Below are 18,800 nucleotides of genomic sequence, written 5' to 3'. Positions count from 1 at the left end.
CAGACAAATGACATCATATTGACAAAAAGGCGGACGACCATTTTGACCGCTAAAGAAATAACACAAACAAAAGTTTGGTTCTTTCTTGACTTTTGCAAAGAACATGGAGACAAAAGGAAATTGTTTTGGTTTAAAGCAAATCCATTTCAGACAAACCCAATGAACATACATATATATATATATGTGAGGTGAAGCCGAGAGAGTTGTTTTCATAAGTGGGTTCAGTAATAAACAAATCCCCCAACACTTGGTTATCTGGGGAACTTCAAAGCTTATGGAGATTCTGATGAAAATGGATATGAAATCCTCAAAGTGTTTTTCAGTTTGATGATTTCATTTGACAAGAGTTGAAGCTCGTACATCATCTTCTATTTATCTGGGAATATTTTTGTGGCAGCCATTGCAGAAAACAAGTAGAGGTTTGAAGATTGTAGTGTAAGTAGTTTCATTTAAAACCATTCCCATTGCAGATTAAGCTTCTTCTCTCTGATCTGCCATTGTTGCTTCTTTGAAACAAAAAACTCTTATTCCCTGCATGTTTCTTCTCTCTTATCTGAAATTGTTTTTTGGTTGCTTGAGAGGCCATTGCTTTTACAAAAGTTATGCAAACACTTTGGTATCTTTCTCCATTCACACTTAAACTTGCTTTTATTTTCCCATGCCCAGTTTCTTTTTATTTCTTCCAACTGAAGTTCAAAGCTTGTTGCTATAAAACTTTAAGAAATGTTGATTTGTAGTCTCCATTTTTTGTCTCTATCATGTGTTATCATAGTTTGAGTTGGGCAACTACTTGTTTATTTATGGATAGATTGAAGTATTCAAGTATTTCTCTTGAAATTTTTAGATATTTTTATTAGTAATTTATTTATCTCCTAAAACTTTATAAATAATGCTTTCATTGACGAATAAATGGGAGAATAATTAGGGGCAGTAGTCGCTTCTTTAAAAAAATTAAATTCCTTTTACGTTTTAGATTTTTTTTTTTTGAAGTTTCTATTATAATCTATTTTTATTCCATAAAATTTTATAAATTTAACCTTAATTCGTACTCAACATAAAATTATGCATTTACCCATTGTCGTACTCATATTTAATGGTCCAATCATGGTAGACCCTTGAGGTTGGGTGTGATGGAAAAACAATGGCGTTGATTATTTAGGTTTGATTGTTTGACAGGTTGAAAATGGGGTTTGCAACATTGGTGGTGGTGGTGGTGGTTTTAGCCTTGAATTTCATAGCAATTGCTGCCCAATTTGACTCACCTTCCTCAGGTCAGTTATAATTTCATTTGACTTCTCAATTACTAAGGGTGGAAATATATATATACATATTTCATTGAGAATAAAATCTTGGAAAAAATATTCTTCCTATACAAATTAGAATGGCGAGACTTAAATAAAACCTAAATATTAAATATAAAATAATATCTTAAGCCAATTCCAACTTTAAAATTCTTATTTTTAAGGTGTAAAATATGGGCCGAGCCCAAAAATTATAAGAGGGGGCGAGTCTTGTCTATGATAAATTGGTTTCGCTAAACTGTCAAAATGGTCACTTTTATTTTATAAGTTTTCACTTTTAGTCATTTATGTTATCGATTTATAATGTTCAGTAGCTTATATTATCAATTTATAACATCGTTAGTTTGATGATGTAACACGGTAATAAAAGGATTATTTTTGTTTCACTACACTTAGTCTCTTTAGAATGAAACAATATGATGTTTTTTTAATAATTTGTGGTGATTATAAGGTAATATATGTTTAGATCTTTTTTATCCAATTGACAACACACACACCCTACAGACAAAATTGCTTGAATCTAAAATCTCTAGGTATAATAACATTCTCTTTTATCGTTAAGGTCACTTGATGGATTCCATTATGATACTTTATTAAAATTTTAGAGTCTAATGGTCATCGGTGACAACAACCAATGGTAGTGGTGACTGGAAGACGGTGACAGAAGACTTTGATCAGATTTATTTGATATATTATTTAAAATTTAAGAGTTAAATTAATATTTTATCTAAAGTTTATGAGATAAATATTTTACCTAAAGTTAAGGGGTCAAATTAAAAAATAAACCCTTTTACTAATGCAGTAGATCATAAATTACATTAACATTTCAGTAATCAAAATTTAGAACTTTATAAATCAATAGCATAAGTGACTAAAATGTTATTTTTTAAAATTTAGTGATTATGAAACAAAAGTGACAATTAACGAAACTGATAAATCCATGACTTTTAAGTTTTAATTCGTTGGTTTTGTTTTAATATTGATTAGATACAAATTCAAGCAATGAAGATGATACAGTGAGGGTGGATCCATTGGACAATTTCAACAAGTATAGAGGAGGATTTGATATCACTAACAAACATTATTGGACTGTAATTCTCTTCTCCATCTACAATTTCACATCTTAATTTGATTTGGTGTTAGATCTAAAATGGATTAAAAATTATTTTTGAATAAATTTCCGCTGTTCTGCAGTCAGTTGTTTTTACAGGGATCTACGGCTTCGCAATCGCATTCTTATGGCTTTTGTGTGGATTATTGTACGGAATATATCTCCTGGCAATCGCTTACTGTTGCAGAAGAACCAGAAAACCCAGAACGAAATCGGTCTGTCACAAGCAGTGTTACTTATGGCCTATTCTCCTAGCTATGATCTTCACAATCCTTGCACTGTAAGTTCTTCAAATTCTCAATTTTAATCAATTGGATTGAATAATCTTATGTTACTGAGATTTAAAGATTGAAATCAATTCTGGGGTCGGAAGAAAACCCTGTTTTCGTTTTCAGAGTTGCTTCAGGTTTAGCTCTTGGAGGCACAGTTAGATTCCATTCCGAAGCGAAAACTGTGGCGGACATTGTTATAAGAACGGCAAATGAGGCATCGCAAACTATATATAATACAACGGGAGCCATGAAGGAAATGAGGGATAGCTTGGGAGACACGGATGTAACTGGTCAGGCTTCTACTTTTCTTACGACTACATCTCAGAGAATGGATGTCGAAGCCGATGATATCACGAGACAGGCAAGAACAAACAGGCGATTGATCGAAAGGGGTCTCCAGATTGTGTAAATCCCTCTTGAACTTACTTAGCATCTTGGCATCTATGTTACTCGAATTCGAGTGTGAGTCTTCGGGTACTGATTATGGATCCTTGTATCTGTTTGTTCTTACAGGTTTATAGTGACCACAGTGACTATTTCTTTGAACCTGGTAGCAGTTATTTCTTTGTCAGGTATGTTTATCAATGTTCCAGAAACTTTTCATGATCATGAACAAAATTCATAATCCTTATCGAATTTAGATAATTGAATTGAACAGCTTCGGATATCAATATATAAATCGAATTTAGATAGTTATTTGTCATTGTTCTTTCCAAAGTTGAATTTTTCCTTTTACAGTGACTGGAATTCTGAGAATTCGACGAGTACTTTACTGGTAAGACACTTGAGCATTCATGAGCTTGAGATTCTAGTGAATGAATGATCAAAGGTGAGAAAATTTGGTTGAAGATTTTGATTTTTTTCCAATCTTTTTCAGGCTAATTGGAATGTGTTGGATCTTGACAATTCTATGCTGGTTGTTCTTTGGGGTTTATTTCTTCCTGGAGAAGTAAGTGCAAGCTTCATATTTATCTGGTTTGCTCAATCTATTTGTTATTTTCTCTGGATTTTTCCAGGTTTGGTTGAATTGAAAAACTCAAAAACAAATGCTTGAATTGAATTCCAGGTTTTCAGGGGATACATGCACTGCTCTCGAAAACTTCCAAGAAAATCCTTACAACAACACTTTGAGTTCAATCCTCCCTTGTGATGAATTGCTGTCTGCAGAGTCAGTCCTCTCTGATGTTAGTGCTGGAATTTACAACCTTGTTAATGCGGTAATTCAATCACATTTGTTGTTTTACTTCATATGTTTAATCTGAACTCGAAAATTAACCTGATTATCCTAAATCCAAACTCGATATAGACTTGTGCAACGACATGAACCAAACTAAACAAGAAATGATTTAAACAGTTTAATGAGCATTATGATTTCAATTCTTCAGGTGAACTCAAACATATCTCAGCTGCAAGCAACAACATATCCAACCCTTTCTCATGTTTGCAACCCTTTCTCTGCACCACCGGAATATACATATCAGCCAAATAACTGTCCTGCAAATACGATCAGGATCGGCGACATACCAAAGGTATGCAATCGGTCATCCGGTTTCAGGTTCTGTTATGTTGTTCTTATACATTACTCCTACCCGATATTTGTTTCGAGTTTAACACATCAGTTAAATCTGACACTGTCGGTTAAAACGGATATCAGTGACTAATTGTCTAATCTGTTCGCAGATATTGAAAGTATTTACTTGTTCGGATGCCAACAATGGGACCTGTCAAAAGGGACAATTCATATCCAGCAACGATTACAAAACAGTCGAGGCCTACACAAGTTCGATTCAAAACCTGCTAAACGTTTATCCAGCATGGCATGGGCAGCAATGGTTCTTCTCTCCGTCGTCATGGTAATTTTGGTTCTCGTATGGACAGTGGAAGCTCGCCATGATCAGGAACTTCATTTATCAGACATTTCATCCAAACCCGAATCTCAAACAACGGATTCATCAGAATTACAAAAGAATAAAGAAGTGATAATGAAGCATCACTCAACAAATCATGATTCAGTTTAAAAGCAAAAACACTGCAGAACTCAAGATTTGATACCTTGGAAGACAAGGCAAGGCAGCAGCTTCCAGAAAATACAAGTTTTGTACAGGTAGAGATACAAAATTAATTAAATTGAAATGATGATAGAGATAGATAAAGAAATATAGAATACAAGGGCCATTTTGTTTGGCCTGATTTAAAGTTTAGAATTTGTAATTGATTGCAGATTCTTTCCTTTAATTTTATGTACTGCCAAATCCGGGGATCAACCCCTTCATACAATGTAAACATATACTTGCAGAGAAATAAAATGAAACAATTGCCAGAGATTTTGACCCGAATTCGATGTGGCATAAATTAATAAAGATATAAAGTTAAGAGATAATTGAGAAAAGTAAGAAACCGATCTATTTTAATCGTTCATTAAATTCAATGATTAATTTCAAAACTGCTTGTTTAGCCTCATAATATGTCCATTTGCCTTAAATTGATATCTGATATTTACATAAATTTAACAAGAACCACCCATCATATTTTAGAATAGAAAAACGATAATAATGAGAAACATCAAAAGTTAAGATAATGTTAAAATAATTAAATACTAAGTTTGAAGAATAAAAAAAGATTGTTTATTGTGTTGATAACTTATTTGTTAGAGTTTGACCCGAATTTGGATAAATATATAAAATTAAGAAAAATTAGGAAAAAAATTGAGAAACCTATCTATTATATTTTATGTGACAGGAACTGCACTACATGACAAAATGAAGTACATATTGAAAGAACCGATGAACGTAACCATAAAAAGAACCAGCAGTGACATCAAGCATAAAAGGTCAAGTTGAGCGCAGCATTCAACTTGTGAAATCTGCCATTTTCCCAAGCTGGAACACCCAGAGAAGATAAAACAAATTATCAGTTCATCACAAAAGGATAAATTTTGAAAGAAAAATCCAAGTTAAAGATGATGAAACCATGCTTACCTAAAGGTTTAAAGTAGACCCACCGACGCTTTTGATGCTTCTTACCAGAGATGTTCATTGCGAAAGATTTTGCTACAAGGCAACAAACATGGCAAGTGCCGTTTCGATTTGTTTATTCTAATTTACAGGAAGAACTGCAGATGATTATTTTTGAGATGCAGGTGCAGTTTCACTCAATGATGAAGCTAATCGAAGCATAAGAGGATATACAGGACTGAACTCCTTGTCTCCTCTAGCCCTAACCTTTGCAGCATAATCATCCAGTGTTGCCTTGATTCCTTTCCAGATCTGATCTTCCCCTTGAGAATCCAGCCACAACGAATATTGCAAATGTGTAAGCTTGTTCCTCTGCAGCGGTGATTGCAAGTCTTCAGGACCTCGGGAATAGAGATGATGCAGTATGACACTTGATGGTAAATCTTGAAGAAGAGGAGATGCTCCTAGTTGAGAGGTTTCCAAGAAGATTAGTGGCCTGAATGCTCGAAGAGCTCGGTATGGTGCACCTAGTTGTTCAACTGGGAACAAATTTTGGCCTACAGCTAATTCCAGCTCAGCCATGTCGTCTCTGGCCATTCTCAGCTTACCTGACTCCGAAAGAGGTCTAACAAGAGAAGCATGCCTGATAAAGAGAATCAAAACCCTTGAAGCCATGCTCCTCACATGCCTAGTGCTATGGTTTCTGTTCCTGCGGTTGTTGCATTGGCTGAAGATGGCAACAGCCTAGATAGGAACTCACGAAAAAAGTGAAGAATGCACTTTTGCAACTCCTCCATGTAAGGCCATTCTCAGCTTACCTGACTCCGAAAGAGGTCTAACAAGAGAAGCATGCCTGATAAAGAGAATCAAAACCCTTGAAGCCATGCTCCTCACATGCCTAGTGCATATGGTTTCTGTTCCTGCGGTTGTTGCATTGGCTGAAGATGGCAACAGCCTAGATAGGAACTCACGAAAAAAGTGAAGAATGCACTTTTGCAACTCCTCCATGTAAGGCGAAGCATTATTGTCCATAGCGGCATCCATGCCCAGTGCGGAAAAGTTCTGGTCATGGATTTGCAAGATGCAAGATTCAAGACGATCGATCATTGCCTGGAACAAGGATGTTATAGTCTCACGAGCAACACCATATATTGCACCAAGTGAAGGTGACAACACATCTGCATAAATAGCTGGAAGCCCCATGATCATAGAAGTTCTGCGTGTATGAATTTCTTGTAGATGCTGACATAATGCAAAGCTCTTGAACTGAGCTGCAGTAGCAGGACCAGATAATTGGCGGGCTTCAGGACCAGTTGATATCTGCCAGTTTAACAAAGTTGAATACACGTATTATTTCATATATATATATATGTGTGTTTTGTATGCGACAATTATGTACTTTAGGACACACACAGAGTTGTATTAATTGGTATACTATTATAAGATTTGGCGAAGACTTTTCAGGGTTTCGAGGAAAGGAAACCTTCAGAAATCACCAATGATATTAAACTGATCACTAATAGAAAGATCAAGTCCATGATTAGATCAAATACAGCACCAGAGAATGCCAAAGGTTTATAATGTCACCTAATACCTACGATGTATGCCTAAACAAATTATCACACAAAACAATGCATTTTATACTTGTAAGGCAAAAAATTACGACATACAGTCAGAAAAGCTGAAAAAAGGACAGGGTAATTGTTTTAACTAGTTGCCTTACCAGATGGATCATTGTAGTGTAGAATTGAATAAACATTATCGGCATAAACACATTGGAAACCGCCTATATTTCTCGAGTTCAGATTTTAGAAATAACAAAATAGTGTTGTAACTTTTAGTGAATGCATTCATTCGATGATATAATATTTAAATGTTACCCCATGCAGTTACGTCATGAATTGCAAAATGATGTTATAGAAAATATGCAACATAATCACACTGAGACCTGATTTCCCAATTATACCAAAAACATACAACGACACAGCAGGGATGAAACTAACAAAAACTTGTATAGACAAACCATAGCAGATATAGTAAAGGCAATGAAGCAGTGTTCATTCTCCCCTACCCTGATCCCAATTCTAAATCAGGGATATAAGTATTTAGCGTATACTAATGTATAATTCATCTCATAGCAGATATTTCAATTCAGCAAGAAAAAGAGATTTTGCACAGGAAAAATGAAATACCAGATATTCAGCTCGTTCTGCGATCAGCAGCAAAACCTTACTAATTTCACACAGCACAAGAAGAGTCAATCGAGCATCCAATTGAACAGCTTCGACTTCTTCCTGTATGCGAGAGAGAATTCTAGAGATCTGTTCTTTGGAAGGAACACTACCACGACTGGAGACTGGGAAAACAAAATTAACATCTGACAGACGGCTTAGGCAGACAGCCAAGAAAGCCATCTGGAAAGTTTCAATAGCTACAACCATTTGAGCTTTTCTATCATAGAGAAGAGCTTCGGATACCCATTTGTGAATATCTCTTTGAAAAAACTTGATGCAGTAAAAGCAGACTTCATTTGGGTAGCAAAAGACCTAACTAGAGTTTCCCACACTTGATCTGTCAGCATGGGATCACCCTCCTGCACCAAGCAGCATAAATAATTACAGTGAAGCAGGGAAACAGCAGTTACATGTTATGCCATTTCCAATGTTGTTATGACATCCATTTTAGGAAGTAACTATGAATAGAGAGATATAAACATGTAAAAACTTAGGAAAAAAACTGTACATAGGGACTTACTAATGTCTAACACTAAATTAGACTAATTCAATTATGAATAGAATTACCATGACAGAAAGAAAATGAAAATAAATCGAAATGGGGTTACCTTATGACTTCATCAAGCAGTAAGACATGTGAAAAAGGGTCTCTCTTCTTCGACAAAACCCTCTGCAAATGCCAAATTGCAACTGATCCATACAACTCCCCATCCGCTGCCACAACGCCTCTCTTGCCTTCCCACCTCCCCCAATCTGCGGAGTTCCACTCCCCCTAATACCTCCGGGACCGAATCCGCCACCTTCGCCACCAGCTGAAATGGCCTTCATATCCAATGTCACACTCACACTCACACTCTTCACACCCATTCCCTTACATTTATTCACCAATTGCTCCACCGTCCCTCTCAACTCCCCAAGATTGTTGTAAAACACTTGCAACCCAGTTCCCACCTCAGCCTGATTCAGCCCTTCCATTAACTTACCCCCTATTTTTTTGACAGCATTGATTTCCTCGTCGGCCATATCGATACTGCCCAGATCATATTCCTCACACAAGGTCAAGATATCATTATGCAACTGAACAGCCTTGGCATGATCCAACTTATCAGGCTCTGCCTCAGCGGAAGCCATAAGATCTCTTAGCTTTTTGGAAAGACGAATAGCACGTATGGAGTGGTAGAGAAGCTCCGAAGTTTTATGTAAATTCGAGAGCTGGACAGTCTTGGAGAAAATTGAATTATGGGGTTCACAGAGCTCAGATCGGACTCGACGAACCGAAGATTGAAGCGAAGAGATGGAAGATCTAAGAGTGGAGAGGGAAACCTCATTGTTGTTGTGAGAAGATAACAGTGAGGAGGAGAGGGTGGTTGGCAAGGACGTGAGAGCGGATTTGGAAATCGAGTTGGCGGATGGCTTGGAGGAGGCGTTCGGCGGTGGAAGCAGGGGATCCGGAGGAAAGAGCGGCGGAGGAGAAGGTAGTGGAAGAGGAAGAAGGGGAGAGGATTGGGTCTTTGGCGAAAGATTCGAGAATGGAAGAAGGATGAGGAGGAGAAGCGGGAGGGTTTTTGAAAGTGGAGAGACGGTGGAGAGGGGAGGATGTGTTGGTGGTGGTGGTGGGTGATCTTTGGAGGGTAGCTGGCGAAACCATTTTTCTGGGTTTTACGAATCAAAAATGAGAACACAGATCTTTCATATCTATCAAGCAATGAAAAGAAAATTCAGGAAAAGATTGAAGGAAAAAAAATTGCAGAATCGCTGTAAAAGTTAAGTAATTGTAGCTATACAATAGCGTTGGGCAAGCACTTCGTAGCCCCGGCTGATCTCTAATGACTTAGAAAATCAGTTACATAAATATAAAAGATTAAGGATAAAGTACACAAATGGTCCTTCAACTATAAGTTATTTATTTTTTGAGTCCATAATTATTAAAAGTTATAAAATGATCTTCCGATTATAGGATACTATTTTGTTGAGTCCCCAATTATTAAAAGTTATAAAATAGTTATCCGACTATTTATATGTTCCAAACTCGTCTTTTCTGTTAAAAATTGATGGTCTTCTGACCTGGACGTTAACTTGTTGACTCAGATATGATAAAATTATATCTTAATAATGTCTACTGATGCGGACGTTGCTTTCAAGCACTGGCTCGACAACGTAACATAAGCAGAGAGTTCATCCACAAAATACAACTCAAACGATTATGAGATAAATTTTATCATATCTCAGTCAACATACTAACTTCCAGCTCATATGCCCACAAATATTTTAACCAAAAAGGATGAGTTTAGAATATATGAATAGTCAGGTAATCATTTTTACAATTTTTAATAGTCATTAACTCAACAAAACAACATTCTATAATTAATTAAAGATCATTTTATAACTTTTAATAGTCAGAGATTTAATAAAACATCACCCTGTAATTAGGGGACCATTTATGTATTTTACCCAAAGGATTATTTATCTTTGATAAAAAAAAATCTAAATTTCCTTTTTAAAACATTTACCTACATCAATATATTATTTAAATTATTAAATTTTCGTATAATTTATTTGAAGAAGAATTAATCGTTTACTATGAGTTAATTTTTATTTTAATAAGTTTCAAACTCATTTCCTTGTTAAGATAAAAATTATTCATTTCATTACATATTAATATTAAATATATTCAGTGTTCACTAGTACGTATAATGACTCGGGTCGAATTTGACAATTATAAACTCATAAACTTTTAAATCGAGTACGTAAAATGATTAGGGTCAAATTTGACAATTACAAACTCATAAACTTTTAAATCAAGTCTAATTCGTTTTGAGAAAAACAAAAATATAAGCTCATAAACCCTAACACCATCAACAAAATATAAGGAAAGAGAGAAGTGAACAAAAGAATTCAAACCGAAGATTCGATTAGAGAAAAACAAACACAATTTTGTACATCTCATGAAACAAGAACCATCTAAATACTGTTCTAAGGCTACAAATCGAAGCTCGAGGATGAAAAAAACCGCTGCAACGAAGCAAAGCAAAGGTCGTTCTCGTCGTCCACAATCGCAAGCTTAAACCATAAACCCTACTCGAGAGATTTAAACCAATATTTGACCTACAGAATCGAAACAAAAACAAGCCTTTTGTCATGTTGAGATTTCAGGATTGCTTTGGCTTAGTAAATGAAATGCATTTTTTAAGGCTCAAGTTGGATGATGAACTTTGGCTTGGAATCATAAGATAGCAAAACAATCACCTAAATAACAACCATCCGGTTCAAATATCGTTAAAACCGTATCCGCTAGGTTATTCTGGATTGATATGAGCGTTGAAGACTTAGTTTATTCCGATCTCTAGAGGGGCGTATTCTGTATCCGGAAAATGAAAGGTCGAAACAACATAATAATCGATAGGAACGAATCAAACAGAACGCAGCTGTCAATGAGATTAATGTACTTCAGACACAGATGACAGAACATAACCTTAAATAATACTCGACCCTTCCCTATGTTATGTTCCAGAAACCATCAAACCAAAGCTCAAACTTGTTTTTTCCCTTTAACATAGTTCATATGTTTTAGGGTTTAGATGTTCAACCTCTTCTCTGTCTCTGCCATCAAATTTTGGCTTGTATTCTAAAATGCCCAGAAAAGCTATTCTTTCTGCACGAATTCGGAGAAGCTACACCGAGGTTTTAGATTAAATATCCAAAGAGTTACAACTGTGTTAAGTGAGATCTATTCCAGTGGCTGCAATTTGTGTTTACAAATCCTTTGAAAAAAGTAAAATTTGTGGGTTTTGAATGTCTATAAAGAAGCTTGTTCTAATTTCACATATCTAGCTATTACAAATTACAGGTACTCATGTTAAGTTTTGGACTTCATTTAAGAATCTATCTTACCCATGACTCGAATCGAAATACGGATATACTTTTATGTTTCTTTCCATATATTGGGAGAATAATAACCTCATCATATTCATGTTCGAATATGAATAGGACATATATTTTAGGGGAAAAATGAATAGTCCAGGTAAATATAGCACCTAGCTTCAATGGTAAATACTTAGACTAGAAAAAGAACAATTTTAACATTTCAACACTCTTTCAGCTTGGTAAATTAACTTGGTTACAAAGTAATATTACAAATTTGAATCCCATAATATTTACATGTTAAAGAATTCTAGGGTTCATCCTATTGTCTAGTGTGAACTGCAGATAATTGAGAAAAAAAGATAGACAAATAGAAACAGACAGAGAAATAGACATATAGATAGATAGAGAAATAGACAGATAAACAGACAGATACAAAAGAGGGCCAAAAGAATAACACAGCTAATACATATACTAATTGAAGATTAAAATATATGTACAAAAAAATATCTATAAAGATTATAAACCAAAGAAATGACCACTAATATTTAAATTTTGTATTTTGACCACGAATATTTAAAAACTTACATTCTACTCACTAACATTGTTGATTTATTACATTATAATCACTTGGTAGTTTATTTTCTAAAAGCGTAAGGTTACTCTTGCATGATTGACCATTTGCGTAGTTTACTCAAGAAGATAAAACAATGAAGAAGCATGAGTGAAAAAACCTTAGGCAATGCTAAAAGCGAGTACATGCGGCAGATCAATTCCATAAAACAAACACAGGTAGGAAAAACGAGATTAAACACGGATCATAACATGCAGTGATGTCAATCCTAGCTTGAGATATAAAATAATTTCCCTCATACCTAATCCAAGTTACTAAACTACGGAAACCGTCCATCAAGAATAGGTTCATGGCTAACAGTGGAAAGTCTAAGAAGAATAGTGCACGAAAGTATGAAATTGACCAAGTTCAAACAAAAGCATTGAAAGTTAAAGAAACTTCAACCAAAGCCCTAGAAGACTAGAAAGTTCCAACTTGAATCTCTCCTACTAAATTTTCTAAGTTCTAAATCAACAAAGTTCAACTTCATATATGCAATTTTCAGAATGAACATGCAACCATCTAAAAGGGAGGATAATAACAGTCATCTATAACAACCATCATCGCATAACAAACATAAATCAAAGACTATCCCTAAATTAACTAGCCAAGCAGGTATGAGTTCAAGAAAATAAGCTACAGAAATTACCTAGATTGAAGGAGATTTCACAGCTAACTCCCTGTCCCTTGTCCACCTGGAGTATGTGTTTGCTGCTGTTGCTTCTGCTGAATCTGGAGCAGCAGGTTAGCTGCAAATTGCAACGTTGACTGGTACCGCTGGTTCTTATCAACCTCTACATCTGATGTACCTTGACCAGCTCCAGAAAGCACAGATTGCAGTGGCTGTACTTGACTAGGAGGGTCCAGATTTTGTGTTTCAGCTTGCATCAGATTTAGTGGCTGGGAAACAGTAGCACCAAGAGCCTGATTAGACAAAACATTTGGATTGCTCGGCTGCTGAAGAGTTGGTGCACCGTATAACCCGGAACCACTGGCTACATGCATCATTCCATAGCCTTTCTGTGTACCAGGAGGAACTTGTGGCTGGTAGTGCTGGTTAATAGGGGCAGAAAAAAATACCATGTTCACTTTGAGATGGGATATTGAAATTAGTCAATGGCATTGATGATGCAGCACCTTGCTGTGGCAAGCCGATGGCAGACTGCTGAAACTGAGTGCCGCCATGGGCCATTTGAGCAGAATGGGCAGGTGTACTAGATATGGTGGAGTAATGCTGAACTGGTGGTAGTTGTGCTGAAGGATTAAACCGTTGGAAAGATGGGACTGCAGTCTCAGAAGGTTGTTGATCCTGGTTCCACACAGAAGGTCCTTTAAGCGCATTTGTTTGAGTCAATGAGGACTGCGTAGTTGATATCATTAATGGGGGCTGAACACCTCCAACAGCTGTGGACTGCGAGGTCATCGGGAGGAAGGAGGCTAGAGTAGCAATCAGATCAGGTGTTAAAGCAACACCAGTATGGGACAGTACTCCCGCAGTATTGGGTTGTTGACTTTGCATGGTAGATTGTCCAAGTGGTCTTGCAGGAGGATTGGAATCCTCATGCAAAACCCTTCCATACTCCTTCAGAGTATGTTCTTCCTTCAAATGACTGTAACCAGGATGAGAAAGAGGTGGATGCGGTTGTGGTGGTGCAGCGCTTGGTACCTGTGGATTCAACTTTAAAACAACACCACAGAGCCGTTCAGGTCCTAAAACTTTTAGAACTTTTGTTAAAAATTCGGATGGAGGCACAAAAAATAACATAGTCCCATCATCGAACTTAGCAACACCAGCTCTGTTTTTTGAACCAAGGTAGCGAAGGAATTCGGTATATGATGCAAAATCATCTTCGCTGTCCGGTAAGAAGAAAACAATATCAAATCCAATGGCCTCACGATAGTGATTTGCTAGTGTATCCAATCCTGTTCTGGCTGAACAGTTAACAACTCCGGGACTGAACAAAACAAGAAATTCAGTAACAACATAGAAACAAAGAAAACTCTAATTTAACAAAGTTTGAGGAAGCAAGCCTTCAAAACCAAGGACCTTAATAGGCAAGGTCCCACCCACGAAAACAAAGTCGATAATTTAGCAAATAGGAAACTTCACTCAAGTCTCTGAGATACTAATGATATTAGCGACCGCTAAATGTCAAATTTGTAGGTTAGATGTAAATTTTCCCAAAATAAATTCAAGAGGAATTCAGTAATCCAACATATTGCAAGTGGCACAAAATAGTGCCAAAAGCCAACACAAATTTCAACTATTTTATCTTCCTTTGGCATTACATGTGTCCGATGTACCTGAATGTTCACTAAATTCTCCCTTCTTCAATTTCAGTAGAACCTATATTATTTGGACTTGGATGTGAGTGTTAAATAAGGGTATGTACATGACATGGGTATGTTCATATTTTTCAAGTGTGGGACTTGGGTATTTTCAAGTGAAATACAATCACAGTAACATAAAATAGAATATTCACAAGAAAGAAACAAACAAATTAATGTGTGTAACATCATTCTAAAACAGATCCATCAGATTAAACCCACTATATGCTATGAACAAAATTCAAAACTAAAAGTAAATCACATTGGATATTTACATGGAACGGAAAAGGAATCGAGCATTTTCTCTACAGAATGGAAATTTACAAAGAAGCACCAAGGGAAAAAGAACAATACTTACAGTTCTGTCTCTAGTCCCTTTCCAATGGGAACACAGCGAGCATGACAAACAGGCATTCCACCCATGAACCAGATGCTTGTCTCGGTGAAGGCCTAAGAATTTGAGCAGAAGGAACAGGAGGAGATGGCCTTCCCCGATTTACACCCACACGATTTTTAAGATCAGCATCCTGCGCATTGTTTTGTACATACAAATCATTGTATTCTTGATGACTAAAAGACCTGATCGGTACATTTGATCCAAGAATGCCACTGGATGGCAATGATCCAGATACTGTATTTGGTAGTAATGGATGATTTTGACCAAGAATGTCCATTTGTGAAGGCCTAAATGGATGGTCACTGAACATCGTGCCAGGCCTTGGCCCCTTTATGCCTGAATCAAAGCCATAATCTCTCCCAGGTGCAAGTTCACTACTTCAGTACATAATGGTGATCCTTGGATCACTAAATAAACGACCCTGTAAGCCCTCCTTTGCACGCCGAGCTTCCTCCACACTCCTAAATTCCACAAACGCATGGTGTCTTGAAGGGAAGCTTTTCATGTTCTCAATCTCACCAAAGAGTATCATGGCATTATGAAGCATTTGTTCATCAATTTGCACAGAGGGAGGATAACCTATCCACAAAACTTTGCTAGGCTGACCATCAACTTTTTGGCCACCTAATTGAGAATGCTGCAAAAATGATTCAACAAATCAGAATGCGAAAAAATTCAAGCCAGGCAATAAATGTCAGTGCAGGAACAATGAAGAACATTATGCAAAATCTAGATCGAAAGAAGCTTTTCGGTTTGGAACTCACAGCTCTTTTTGCAAGAGAATGGCTGTCGGAAGACCCCATCCTTCCAGAAAAAAGTCCCATCTCTAAGGTCATGAGAATTAGGCCACTGATCCTGTCAAGAGGGTCGATGAGAAAATTCATTCAGAATGATAATTACCAGCATATTAAAGAGTTTTAAATGTGTATTTCAAGATACATGGAAGGAACGGAGAACTGGATTGACAAGCTTTAAGAACAGGAAAATATTGGTATGGGAACTAGATGCCAATTCTAACCGAAAGGCAATTCTTGTGTCATTCTAACTCTTCTTTTTTCCTGAAGTAACTGAACATGAGTATGAATATATGCCCTCCAAGGACCCTCAAAGCACATGAAAAAACTTGGAAAAAAAATTGAACATGCCCATGTTGAACACATACTTGTTTCCAATCGTCTCAGTCGAGTACGAGTAACATAAAATAGTTCTAACTAGGAAAAGAAGACTTAAAATTCTAAATGCAGGTACTTACTCTTCTTGAGGGATGGGATCTCAAGAAATCAACACGTATCTGCTCACCACCTATTCGCTTCCCACTCATGTTTCTCATGGCCCCAGAAGCATCTTCCATGCTAGAATATTCAACAAATGCGGTATTACGATCTCATCCCTTTGAAACTGTATGGCTAATCCCACCAACCCACAGATTCTTACAAGGTTTTGCCTGGGGAATTTCACAACAAACCCCAAAAAAGATCAAAGGTTAGATATGGTTTCTTACATAGTGCAGGGCATCTAAGGAGGAAAAACACATTAGAAACATTGGAGGAATATAAATCATAAAATTGAAGATATAAACTAAAACGCATTCTTCAGTAATGCTAACATCGAATTGCTTGAATTCATGTAATTGCAGAAATGCTCTACTGTTTGTTGTATTGCAAGCAAATATGTAGATTATGACATCCTACAATTCTTCAAGTCAAGAAAAAAGATGACTTTCTACATGCACAATTTATAATCTATATGAAGCTCGCCATATTGACGTCTCTTTTGACATGAAAGATTTCAACTCATTTTAAGTCGTCAATATTTAATAAACCCCAACCAGTTTAGGGGCAAGGCTTTTGTTGAGGTGAGTTGTACTATCTGTCTTCTTCAAAAAAAAAAAAAAGATGTTATTTTGGTCAAAATGCATCACTATATATGTTCTCTAGCCTCTAGAAATACTCCATTTAATCACCTTGTTCGTTTAATATTCATCTAAATTTGCCAAAATTTAATCAGACGAAGATCAATTGGCTTGGAAAAGTTTTCTGGGGATTAGTAGTGCAAATCAGTTTAAAAGGAATATTATAATTTGTCAAATGGCTTAACAATATGTTGCTTTAGTGTGTTCGTCCTAGTATAAAGATTGACGTTCCGAGTTTGAATAGTTACGTCTACAGAAAATATGTACATCGATTGTCAATTAACTAAGAAAATTCAAAACATATAATATCTTATAATCACCTCGTACTAATAAAAAAAATAGATTTGATTCATCAAATCTCACACATCCAACTCGGAAAACTCGTTTCACTTTTTTTTTTTTAAATAACTTTTTGATAGAATCTATTGGGTGAAAACAATAACCCGATCATATAACAACTAAATTCAGAATCAAAACGAATAATCCACACATTGAACAAGTATACCTTGATCCTTTTGATAAAGGGAAGCGAAATTATAAAACCTACAACTCAGCTAGCGCTAATGGCATCCACTCATTCCGTTGAGAGATTGATTGCAGGAAATATAATTGATCAAATTGTTGCTTTTGTTTGAATGCAAAGAAAAAAATTAATTGCTATGTAGATTCTTCTGAAAAAGAAGAAGAAATTATATTAGAAAATCCATGTCTTAAAGATCTTCATCATACCCGCCTCTCATGTTAGACACTTAAATCCGCGAATTTTGAAAACCACTTGGCGGTTGCGAGGATTTCTCAGTTTTATTACAGAAGAATCAACATTTTACGATCTATGGCCCTAAATTTGTTCCCATTATCTATATCCAGAATTCTTTTTATTCTTTTTAATTGATTAAGCTCGCGTTACTCTCATATTTTGACCGTGAATTTAAGTTCCAGGTCTATTTCGAGTTTAGACGTAAATGGGGCGAATAATTTGTGAAAACATTGTTCAAAAAACAAAAATACGAATTTGGAAGACATCTAAAACATCGGTTTCTATCCGGGATTACTTCAGAATATAAATAGATATAGTTATACAAAATTTGCGAAAATTTTGAAAACCCTAACGAGACGGAAAGGAAAAGAACAACGAAACAAACCGGTCGAGCGAACTCAATTTTGATCTGGTTTCCGTGCAAGGCTGCTCCCTGGAGAGCGTCCCTTGCCGCCTTGGCATCCTCCAAGCGCTTAAAGTAGACGAAGGAGTAGCTCCTCGAAGAGTACGTGGTGACGCTATCGAGTGCGCCGAATTTGTTGAACAACTCCGTCAGATCCGAATCCACCGTATCGCCCGGCAGGTTACCGACCCACAAATGGTTCGACGGCGGTACGGAATCATACGATTCTTTGCCTAGCATCCGTAGATACATCGGTGGACCCATTTCCGGAGATTTAAAGTTAGGGCTCTAAGAAATTGTTAGAACGAAACAGCGAGAGAGAGAGCTGAAACCCTAAAATGATTGAAAATCGATTTAAAAATGAATTTGAAGGAAAACGATGGACGGTGATTGGGGGAAAATATATAAACCTCAAGCGAGAAAGGATAGGGCCACATCGCAACGTTGTCGTTTCGAAACAGAGAGCCAATCTTTAAAATAAGGATTAATTATGGTTTTAGTTCCTTTATTATTCTACAATTTAAACTTCAGTCCATATATTTTAATTTGAATATTATTAGTAAATCCAAAATGAAAACATGATTGTTTGATATAAATGTGATAATTTCAAATGTAATATTAGTATAAATGAAAAATAATTCATTTTATAAATATGAT

The 18,800-nt window shown here is 36.2% G+C and overlaps 1 protein-coding gene, 1 long non-coding RNA gene and 2 pseudogenes across 2 annotated transcripts; 2 read left to right on the top strand and 2 right to left on the bottom strand.

The window, feature by feature from the left end:
- The first annotated feature begins 2,273 nt into the window (after window positions 1-2,273).
- LOC120176541 lies at window positions 2,274-3,048 on the top strand. Its single transcript, XR_005521337.1, has 3 exons — window positions 2,274-2,392; window positions 2,496-2,692; window positions 2,808-3,048. It is a non-coding gene; the product is annotated as an uncharacterized LOC120176541 (long non-coding RNA).
- Window positions 3,049-3,180: 132 nt separating this feature from the next.
- Window positions 3,181-4,441, top strand: LOC120176522. The gene is made up of 6 exons (XM_039182945.1): window positions 3,181-3,256; window positions 3,423-3,459; window positions 3,562-3,633; window positions 3,751-3,892; window positions 4,039-4,213; window positions 4,365-4,441. The coding sequence occupies exons 3-5, from the start codon at window positions 3,572-3,574 to the stop codon at window positions 4,171-4,173; spliced, it is 339 nt and encodes a 112-aa protein (XP_039038876.1). The 5' UTR covers window positions 3,181-3,256; window positions 3,423-3,459; window positions 3,562-3,571; the 3' UTR covers window positions 4,174-4,213; window positions 4,365-4,441.
- Window positions 4,442-5,707: 1,266 nt separating this feature from the next.
- LOC120176531 lies at window positions 5,708-9,667 on the bottom strand (annotated as a pseudogene).
- A 3,131-nt stretch (window positions 9,668-12,798) lies between these two features.
- On the bottom strand, window positions 12,799-18,503 carry LOC120176512 (annotated as a pseudogene).
- Between the last annotated feature and the right edge of the window lie 297 nt (window positions 18,504-18,800).

The sequence above is a fragment of the Hibiscus syriacus genome, unplaced genomic scaffold, assembly GCF_006381635.1.
Source record: "Hibiscus syriacus cultivar Baekdansim isolate YM2019G1 unplaced genomic scaffold, ASM638163v2 tig00003398_pilon, whole genome shotgun sequence".
Taxonomy (NCBI): domain Eukaryota; kingdom Viridiplantae; phylum Streptophyta; class Magnoliopsida; order Malvales; family Malvaceae; genus Hibiscus; species Hibiscus syriacus.
The sequence above is the reverse complement of the archived record's forward strand: the minus strand, read 5'-3'. Positions and strand labels throughout refer to the sequence as shown.

Bases quoted from the DNA above. Each gene is read 5' to 3' on its own strand.
- LOC120176522 (XM_039182945.1), top strand. From the start codon at position 3,572: ATGTGTTGGATCTTGACAATTCTATGCTGGTTGTTCTTTGGGGTTTAT. The intron at 3,634-3,750 runs GTAAGTGCAAGC...ATTGAATTCCAG, and splicing joins GTTTATTTCTTCCTGGAGAA to GTTTTCAGGGGATACATGCA. The intron at 3,893-4,038 runs GTTAATGCGGTA...TGATTTAAACAG, and splicing joins GTGCTGGAATTTACAACCTT to TTTAATGAGCATTATGATTT.